The 11145-nt window shown below is 41.6% G+C and overlaps 1 protein-coding gene across 1 annotated transcript in view; it reads left to right on the top strand.

Moving 5' to 3' along the window:
* Window positions 1-11145, top strand: part of LOC115541609 (suppressor APC domain-containing protein 2) — a 23299-nt gene extending 12154 nt beyond the window's left edge. The window contains exons 3-6 of the mRNA XM_030353434.1: window positions 313-459; window positions 848-937; window positions 1300-1437; window positions 8573-11145. Coding sequence (XP_030209294.1) covers window positions 313-459; window positions 848-937; window positions 1300-1437; window positions 8573-8701 — 504 coding nt within the window. The 3' untranslated portion in view covers window positions 8702-11145. The remainder of the gene's footprint in view (window positions 1-312; window positions 460-847; window positions 938-1299; window positions 1438-8572) is intronic.

Here is an 11145-nt window from a genome sequence, read left to right as displayed (position 1 = left end):
TCTCTCTCTCTCTCTCTCTCTCTCTCTCTCTCTCTCTCTCTCTCTCTCTCTCTCTCTCTCCACCACCCCTCTCTCTATACCTGCTGTTTTCTCTCTCTCTCTCTCTCTCTCTCTCTCTCTCTCTCTCTCTCTCTCTCTCTCTCTCTCTCTCTCTCTCTACCACCCCTCTCTCTATACCTGTTGTTCTCTCTCGCCCATCTCCCTGTACCTAACCCATAGCTGTTTCCCTCCTCCCCCCGACCCTCTCTTTATACCTGCTCTTCTCTCTCTCTCTCCCTGGACCTAACCCATAGCTGTTCCCCTCCTCCCCAGCTGAAGCAGATGAAAGAGCTGGAGCAGGAGAAGGACTCCCTGCTGGCCGGCCTGGAGCAGGTGGAGCGCGCCCGGGACTGGTACCAAACCCAGATCCACAGCGTCACCGAGAGACAGCAACTGGTTGGCCAAAGCGACCACTGCATGGTTGGAACGCACCCGCTGCTGAGTCACAGTTTATTATGTCAACTGCATTAGTTCCACTGCATTAAAACAAAAATACAAAACAAGAAACAACTGTTTTGTTTGCTGTCGTTTGCTTAATTTATTTACATCGTCTGTTAGTGTATTCCGTGTCATTTTCTATTTAGTGAGTTTAGAGTATTTGTTTGATTTTATTATTAGATATAAAAGCCTATGTTTTATATGTATTGGTTATGTTATTAAATTATGTTATATGATATATGTTGTAATGCAAACTTACTTTTTTAGGATTAAATGTACAAATATAACACCTAATTTTCTGCAAACAATTCAGACTGGGAATTTACCAAAGATGTAGTTTTATTGAGTTATTTTCTTTCTCTCTTGACAGGAAGGGAGTCCAAGTCATATCAACGTTTTGATTCCTAAACTGCAAGAAGTCAATCGCTGCCTTAATGACCTCATTGCCTGCACTGAGGGGGTACGTATCTAGAGCAAAACTTTAATTGATCTAAATAATAAACCAGGGTTAGGAGAACCTCTTGTCCAGCAGTCCTACTATGTATAGCAGAAACTCTGGTCCAGCAGTCCTACTGTGTTATAGCAGAACCTCTGATCCAGCAGTGTTTTGTTTTTTTTCAATTTTATATTCCCTGTTCATAGCCAATTATACGCCCAAAGATCCCGCCTCCATCAACATCATTGGTCGAAACAAATATGAAGCAAAAGAAAGTGGGAGGCTCATCTGCCATCTGCCATCAGACTTTCAATTATGAATTAAAAATCTGATGTGAGATTTAAGTAATTGTTTAATAAGTAATTTATTTTCTCCTCCTCTGTCAGAATCAATTTCATCCTCCTGGTGTTCAGAACAGCACCTACCCCCCTAGTCCCAATCCTTCCTGCAACCATCCTTCCAGCACCCAAGCTCCTCCTCAGGCCATCCAGAGGCTAAAAGAGCAGAACCGTCTTCTAACACAGGTACAGAGCTGTCAAGCGATTAAAATATTTAATCGTGATTAATCGCATTAATGTCATAGTTAACTCGTGATTAATCGCGATTAATTTTTTTGTCCCATAATTCTTCTCATTTTAATTCTCTTATCAACATGGTGAAGTGCATCGGCTTGCCTTGTGCAAATGATTTTCTATTGATAACAACATTGGCATATACTGATCAAAACAGGACGATACAAAAAAAGAGCCTATAGTGCAATTAAACGACTGCTTTGAACAAATGTCATTTGAACATAGCAGTCAGGCTACTGCTTCTTTGTTTTGAGCCAAAGAAAAAATATTTAAAATAAATAAAATAATTGCGTTAATCGCGCGATACATTTTTAACGCCGTTAAAATTGGTTTGCGTTAACGCCGTTAATAACGCGTTTAACTGACAGCTCTCTATATATATATATATATCAGTAGCTGCGTTTCCATCTAAAAGGTGATGCGAATCTTTAGAAAGTTCGCAAAAAAGTAATTCGAATTAGGTGCGTTTCCATCAAGTGGTTGGAGCGGAATAGGGTGATGACGTTACTCGTTGATGTCGGCAGGGTTGCTATGGCCGGTCGTTATGCGGAAATCTGAAAGACTGTCAGTCCTGTGTGTTCAAAGTTCGCTACGTCACAGCTGTTTCGAAAAGTGTGTTTCCATCTCCCATTTTGTGAATTTTCACTCTTTCGCATTTCTCAAAAACCACCTCAAGCGAGCGGATAAACCTTTTTGCAAATTAGAGGATTTTTATGCGAATTTTGGTGTTTCCATCACCGTTTACTGATTTCGATACTTCAAAGTTCGCATAAAACCAGGGGGATGGAAACGCACCTAGTGGCGGCTGGTGGTTTTTAAAGTGAGGGAGGAAGGACTGCGCGCTTGGTTGCCATTGACCTGCTTGCACTGATAGTGGCCTATTGTGGCATAAGTTTGTGACACACAAGTTGTTTCAGGGCGTTTTGGTGAACAACAAAATAGCAGGATGGGATTATTATGTGAATTGATACAAATCCACCAGTGGAAGCATTGGACTTTGAAAGCTGGTTGGCAGCATGTCTTGGACTACAAGGGCAGAAGGAAAGGATGCAAAGCCAATTAGTCAAATCAGGCCTACTCTTGATTTAAAACTAAATTAAAAAATCTGGGCCTTTCATTGGGCCTATTTTTGCCCTCAATGACTGAAGCTATTGCTTGTAATTTGGCTATGTTTATTTTCAGCTTCAATTGTTTCAACTGTTTTAAGAAAAATAAAGAAACAATAGCCTACCAAAAGTGGGGCTGGAAGCCTAACATTGTTTGAGCAAATAATATTGGTCATGGTGTTAAGCCAGTTAAGTTTGTGGGACTTCATTTATAGATCAAGTCAACCATCCTCGCGGGCTCCTGAGCTCGGCCACGAGCAGCCCGCCCGCAGGCTCCGCAGCCCAGCCGCGGGATGCCCTGCTCGGCCACGGGCTCCGCAGGCCGCCCGCGGGTAGTCGTGCCCGGCCGCGGGCTCCGCCGACCGGCCGCGGGCTCCGCAGGCAACCCTGCCCGGCCGCTGGCTCCGCAGTCCGGCCGCGGGCTATGGAAACATCAATATAAGTGAACAGAGCCGCGCTGTACCGCAATGAACAGTAGCGCACTGCTCGATGGAAACAAGGCATTCTACTGAGTGGGTTTATTGGTTCTCGTAACATAGACTTGAGGCGATAAACCCTCCCTCCGGGCTGCTCCACAGCTAGGACTCCGGTTTATTGGTTCATAGCACAACCAGGGCTTCAGCCTATTTGTGAATAGACGTTGGCGGGATCCCGATCCTTTAGCTAGTCATACCCACTCAGAGGAGGACTTTCCTCCTCTCTCCCATTGAACCCCATGTTATTCTCCGGCCGCCAACACTTTCGGGGAAATTAATGGGAGTCAATGGAGGCTGAGGGAGGAACGTCCTCCCTGAAGTAATATTCAATAGGCGATAGGGGGTACTAATGTCCCTTTACCCAGGGAAACGAACATAACATACAAAGGCATTAAAGTAGTCCTATTTAAGGGCATTCATTCATTAAAGTAGTCTGGACAATCTACATTTTTTATTCTCAACAATGTTAAGGAGAATCTTCCTCCCTCTCCTCACTGCAGAAGCCTCCACTGATATATATACCAGTGGAGGCTTCTCCAGTGAGGATATATATCCACTCAAGTACTGAGCTTCTCAATATGGTTAGCATTTAGACACCTCCATAACTCATCCTTCTACGGGCTTTGCCATGTGAAACCTTGAAACCTTAAAATGTGGTGTATTTATTCTGAGCATACACCAAGAATTTGAGATTCTGATCAATGTTAAACACCAAGGTAATCATTATGTAAATACCTTATCTGGGATCCAACAGTCCTACCATGTTACAGCAGAACTTCTTGTCCAGAAGTCCTACTGTGTTATAGCAGAACCTCTGATCCAGCAGTCCTACTGTGTTATAGCAGAACTCCTGAACCAGCAGTCCTACTGTGTCACAGCAGAACTTTTTGGAGAAGACGACACAGAACCAAGGCTGGAAACCAGGACCTGAAAGGGTCAGAGTTACATCTTATTTCAATTTTTTTTTAATGAAATTGAAAACATACTAAAATCAAAATACTAGTACGAATAGAAAAAAATTAACTATGACATCATTAAAAATGGCGTTTAAATAAGTTTCATCATTGCGCACCGCGTCTCGCTCAGACAACAGTTCCGCCAATATTACTCAGTGACGGCCGAAGAGAACAACTGGCTGAGAAACTCGTTCAGCATCCAAACCTCTGAAATGCCAGAGAACTTCACTGTTGGTGAGCAGGCGAGTTTAACAATTGTCATGTGACGAACAACAGCCTTGATTGAATCAGACATAGCAGGACTGTGTTCGCAGAGGCAGGCGCACCCTTCTCATTATTCTCAACTTTTAATATTATTTGTATTTAGCTTAACATTTATAACATAACTCAACACAACATAGGTTGTTGGTATACAGTTTTTATTTTTAATGTTCACACTTGGGGTGTGTGTGTGTGTCAGTTCTAGTGCTACCACTTTGTACAGCTGACAACAGTTAACAATAAATAATAATATTTATATAATAAATGTGCCTCCTGCGTGAGCTGTGCTTAGCTGAATAGGGCTGGCCAGCGCTACTTTATTTTGTTGTATTTTATAGCATTAGTTATAATGGTGGTACTTGGGGAGACACATTTTCTTAGGTGGTGCGCGGTATACTGGCTTAGTGACTGCCAACATGGTTTTCGTGCAAAGTGGTCCACAATGTCAGCTTTACTACTCTTTACAGAGGAAATCCGTAACCCTCTTACTCTTTTATTTCGTAAAGCGTTCGACATAGTAGACCACTAGATTTTATAACCAAACTTCCCTCTTTTTTTTATCTATCACCCTCTGTATAAGACATGATTTCCTCTTAATTAACAGGTAGACCACAAGATGTCAAAATTGACCATATAATATCTCACCCCTTAGGATGTGGTATGGGTGTTCCACAAGGAAGCATTCTTGGTTCTTAACTCTTTCTTTACTACACAAATGATCTCCCACAAGTTTGTAAATACTCTAAATGCCTAATATATGCTGATGACACTGTGCTGTTTCTGTCTGACTCTAACCCTGATATCATAAACTCCAAACTGTCATCTGATCTCCGAAACTTGCATCAGGGGTTGAATGAGAATCACTTAACCATTAATGTTAAAAAAGAAAAAAGGTTTGTATTTCCACTAATCCTGAATGTATCTGTCCTTTACCATTCCTATCCTCGTCTCAGATCAAAATCTTGTTATCACCAAAACATATAAGTATCTGGGTGTGTTACTTGACTCCCACCTCACATACCGTGAACACGTCTCCAAGTAAACTTAAAAGTTAAATCAGAAACTATATGTTTATAAGAAGATTAGAACGTACCTATCCTCTACTGCCTCCGAAGATTGCCTGCAGATATTGCTTTTATATAACTGTTAGTGGCAGAGATGTGACAAAGTCACTGTTCGGCAAGTCCCATGTAAGTCCCAAGTCTTAGCAGTCAAGTCCGAGTCGAGTCCCAAGTCAAGACAGGGAAAGGCAAGTCGAGTCAAAGTCAGAGTCACACCAAAGCCAAGTCGATTCCAAGTCCAAGTCACAAACTTTTTCAAGTCCTGAACAAGTCACCATGTATTTTTACTTAATAATGTCATTATTAGGCTGTTGATCATAATTTCAACTTATCACTCTAATGTACAGTGTCATTTCTTATCAATACAGTTATAATATGTTCATTGTTACTGTCTTCAAATGTGTTGATATGCGCATGCGCCGAAATCCTATGTCGTCTCAGAGGAGAAGGGATAGTGGACGGTGGGTTTGAATTGTATTAGTAGGCTACGGAAGGCCCCACTGTGACCCTAAAGTTGGTTAAGGTGCGCCTTGACTAACGTGGCATATGAGCTATGTATGGATGTCTGAAAGGACTGCTTGAGTGGATGTCAGTTACAGTATGCCACAATTTTCCTTAAGGAAATTTTCATTACCACCCGCCTGTGTTTTCAGTAGTAGAAGCTGAAGTAATAGTAGTAGTAGCTGTGTAGTAGTAGTAGTAGTAGCTGAAGTAGTAGTAGTAGCTGAAGTAGTAGTAGTAGTAGCTGAAGTAGTAGTAGTAGTAGATGAGGTAGTAGTAGTAGTAATAGCTGAAGTAGTAGTAGCTGAATTTGCAGTACTAATGGTAGTAGTAGTAATGGTAGTTAAGGTATTCTCTTTAAGAGAGAGAGAGAATAGCACCAATAACTGGGGCATGATTAAAAGTAGCCCAATAGGGTGGGAAAAAATGCTCAATCTGGCAACACTGCCTGAACATCCTCAAAATGTAGCCCAATAGGGCGGGAAAAAACGCCCAATCTGGCAACACTGCTGAACGTCCTCACGCTCCAACATCAACGTAAACTAAGCCAATATGAAACTTAAACTGTGATTCTGAAGAAAGCACAAATGATATAGAATTTCCGTTTAGATATTATTGAAGATACAAGTGTGTCGATTTGTTACATTTTTTGAACGAAGGTTAACGGTTGAAAAATTATTTAGTTCCGATGTATTAAGTGTCAGAGGCTGGCCAGACGGCTTCAATGGGACCAACTCAAAACGCAGCCGATATGAAACTAAAACTTTGATTCTGAATAAAGTATAAATTATATCGAAATTTCGTTTTGATATTATTGAAGATACAAGTGTAGATTTGTCTTCGCTCGCTGTTTTTCTTTTCATCTTCACGTAAGTGAATGCTTCTTGGGCAGGGGTGGACTGGGACAAAAATCTGGCCAAGGACTTTGGGAGGGAGAGGCCTTTCTTGAGACCGCGAGAATAGCATGTGAAGAAATTTGCCACTGTGTCAAATAATAGAAACTAGCCCTCAACCGTGAATGTCAATGTTGGAGTGTGTGTGTGGTTAGAATTGTGTGAGTATCACATGCAAATATATTCCGAACGCGGAGCAGTCCGATTTGGGAGGACCGTTCGGCCGCTCGCTTTGCCTCGATACACTGTGTTTAAAAGTGATACCACCGCTTAACTGAGATTATTGTTTCGCGCTGTTTGCAAATATTTTTCTTGTATATATTTTCTTTAAAAAATAATAATAATAAAAAAAGGACAAATGACGGCCGGCCGGCTCGGCCTGAAACCGTCCGGCCGCTTGAGAAATCTACCGAACCTCCTGATGGCCAGTCCGCCCCTGGTCTTTGGTGTCTAGACTAGCCCTCCAGGCGGGAAATATGTTAGATATCTAAAAAAATAAATGTTTTTGACATTTTTTTTTATAAAGTCAATGCAAGTCAAAGAGGCGAAGTCCGAGTCAAGTCTCAAGTCAATAGCAGTCAAGTCTTAAGTCGAGTCGCAAGTCATGAGTAATTTTGTCAAGTCGAGTCTGAAGTCATCAAAATCATGACTCTCCTCCATGTCGCGGTTCATGTACTTCAGGGAGTCAAAGCCAAAGTTCCTTTCTCCCAATTCCTCCTCAACCATGGCTGAGACAACCCCCACTATGAGTCTATTTGTGGAAATACCAGAGACGTCAGAGAACCCGACGTGTTATGCGCCATAACACCAACAGCAAAACGGTTATCCAAATAACAAATAAGTGTACAAACCTTGCGTTACAGTGTGTGTATTCACACACACACACATTTGGCGCTCGCACAGTCATAGCTCATTTTCTCATTGGAGGTCCAAATTCTCTGGACGGGCAAGGCAGAGAAAGGGGAGGTAACTTGGCCCCTTATGACGACATGGGGTCAAATTCAAAATGGGAGTGTCTGAACTTTCATTTTTCAAAGGCGGAGCAGGATACCTAGTGCTCATTTTACACCTAAAGCCATTTCTAGCTACTGGGGGATCATATGCAGGCTAGGGGAACTCATATTAATGTTAGAAAACAGCATAAAGTGATTTTCATGCCATTGGACCTTTAAGGATCCACAGTAATCTTCCAAACTGGACACACGACTGCATTCACTCACACACACGCTTTTTCCTTTCAAAGTTGTATTGAAAGTCATGCTATCAGATTTAATTTTCAACTCCAACACTCTTGCCAACGCATAACAAAGTGTGTGTCACTAGATCAGTTTCCATGGCCCTCCACTCGGTGCCTGCATACAATAATGGCTATGGGCAGAGGTCCTTCATGCATACTTAAACCAAAGTCTGGAATGGCATCCCTCAACAAATCAGCATTACACAGTTCAAAAAGGCATACAAACTGTTGCTCCTCAATACCTACACTTGCAAACACTGACTGTTTATAGACCACTGTCTGTGTTCAGTCCGTTGTCTATGGGGTTGTCCTATTGATGTCTGACGTGCTATGTTCCTGTTATGTGCTGTATGTAAATGTGACCTGCAATGTGCCTTGTTCCTGCTATATATCATATGTACTGCAGAACAGGAACCTGCTGGAAATCAGCTTCATACTGGCCGGTTTTGATACTTTTAATACTTTCCTGTATAATAAAAATGAAACAAAATAAAAAGTTTGAGAACCACTGAACTAATGAATTATACAGTGGCCAGTCTACATTGCATTGATTTGAACCTTGAGAGTGACTTGTCCTTGTGCTGTCTCATGTCCAGGAGGTGACTGAGAAGAGCGACCGCATCACCAAGCTGGAGCAAGAGAAGTCTGCACTGATCAAACAGCTGTTTGAGGCCCGCGCACACAGGGCACATGATACCAGCACTATGGATTCAACCTTCATCTAGAATCACACTTCTAAGTCAATGCACACTATGATCATGCAAACTCCCGAAGCAGATATCCTATTTACTACAAACAATACGCTATTCCACCCATGAAATTAACGTGGTCTTGGTGTTCTGATCTGGACTGATGTGGGTTTGTCAGGGTGAGGGCTAGTACTATGGTTGTAGTCATTGGGTTAATCAGGGTTATAGCTAGTTCTATGGCTGTAGTCATGGGGTTACCTTTGGGATTGATCCCCATCTACTTCCACCTGCCCCACCACCCGCACCTCCCCCATCACCTCAACCCCTCTGTAGTGTTGTGGTGTAATAACTAACTGGGACTTGTTGAGATCCTCTTCTGATTCCCACTTCTGAATTTATTATTGCAAGTTCAATAATACCATTGAAAAAAGCCAAATGGTTGATTTAATTGGAATGGTGTACGTTACCAGATTTTTATTGCTGAATATTTACATTTTGCTTGCTGTGAAATATTGACGTTTATTTAAAAAAATGTGTGGCTCCCATGTTCCCGACAGTCCTTTTAGTCGATTCCTTTACTTTATGAAAGAGGCCTTATGATGGAATGTAATCTGTGTTCAAAAGGTTTGGTCACTATAGCTGCAGGTTTAGTTTAATGGAGAGATGTTCTCTCGACATTAAATAGATATCAGGACGCATGTTTTACCAAGGAGGTGTAGTCGTGAAGAAGGTAGGAAAGAAGTTTGCACGTAGAATGGACTTAAAAGAGAATACTAATGACATAGTATTCATTGAATGTGTGGGAGCCTTTCCCACTTTTCAAAGGTGACCATTTTGGCTGCAGGATGTGAGTGGGAAGCTCAGATTAGAGGGCTGTAGAGGGTGGGCTAAACCAGAAGGACTCCTTGGTGGCTAGGCTTTTAGTGACGTGTGACGTGGCTTTCCTGTTTTGGTCAAGGTTTTTAATATGAGGTTGCGGGACAAGAGGCATATGATGTGATCGGCATCTCTGGGAGTTGAATGGCCGAGTGTGAATGCTCAGGGGAGGAACTGGGGCCTCATCTAGGGATGCACCAATTACACTTTGTCTCAGACAAAGGCCAAGTACTTACATTGGGAACTCAACGATACCGAGTACCGATATCAGTACTTAAAAACTATTGGTTGAAAAAATACGCCCCCCTCTAGAAAAGAGGGGGGCGTGTTATCCCCATGGTTACAACCCACGGCAACTTTGTGAAACTTTTTTTGTACCGTTGTGTATGAGCGTTATAATGAGCGGAATTGTGTATGAAATGCGCCACACGCCGTAGCGATATACTAAAGGAGTCATGGAATCCTTACCCTCAGATGCCGGTATTCAATAAATTGATGCTAAGACCATCCACATCCACACACCCTTGCGGCATAAAATAAGTGTCCGAAAAGCTAAACTTTCTCTCTGAGGCCACAGTCCACCGCTGGTCGAACAGAGCTCCACACGTCTACCCAAACTGCCCTTTTCTCTCTAAATTGGGGACTTATTTTAGTAACAGTGATAAAATGGCATTGATTACATTAGGGTACATGAGCACAGCATGGGGCCCAAGTCCAAGTACTGGGATCAGTATCGGTGCATCCATCAATTTGATTTGTGGCTAGAATGTGAAGCCCTCTGAGACTTTGTGATCCAATCACACAGAAAAGGTTTTAGAGAAATTAACAAGGAAAAAAGTGCTTTTTCACTTCATGAGGAAGGACAAAAGTGACAAATGTCCCTTTTGTCAAGATACATCCTTTGTGATGCTTTCTGAAAGCCTTTTGTGTAGCCCATGTTTAGGTCCAAAATATTTAAAATTGTGAAGAAATTCATGCATTAAACCTTTATTAAAAGGTTCCCTATAACAATTAATGCTCCAATGAATAAATGGGTTAGGGAAAGAGATAGGCTACAAAACATTTAGGGTAGGAGTTAGGGATAGGCTACAAGACATTTAGTTATACAGACAACACATAAGTTGGAATCTTTTTAAATTGTAGAAGTAGGAACGATGTTCATATTTTTGCATGGAAATTAGTGGTATGGTAGGGATGTGTACGTCACGTGAAAAGCTGAGTACCATCCTGTGTTTACTTTTCCGATTGTTTGATTCTATGACCCTGATTGTCTTGCTAGGTTACCTGACTTGTGAATGCAACCATATCCTCTACCAGCTCCATTCAAGCGTGTATTGCAGTTTCTAACAAACTACAATAATGAGACAAAATGGCGCTCCGCCCTCAGTTTTTTATAATCAAATGTCATAACATATATTATAATACATATATAAAATATATATTATAATGCGTGTATATTCCTTTACTTTTCATTTGCATACAACAGTTATTGCACAGGATTTCCTTAAGATATTAGTATTAGTTGGACTGCTGTTAGTAAAAATACAGTATGTAAAAAATAAATCTTGCCTATCTATTAAAGCATATGGCGCATCCTGTCCAGA

The sequence above is a fragment of the Gadus morhua genome, chromosome 4 (assembly GCF_902167405.1).
Source record: "Gadus morhua chromosome 4, gadMor3.0, whole genome shotgun sequence".
Lineage (NCBI taxonomy): Eukaryota > Metazoa > Chordata > Actinopteri > Gadiformes > Gadidae > Gadus > Gadus morhua.
This window is presented reverse-complemented; position numbering and strand designations above follow the sequence as displayed.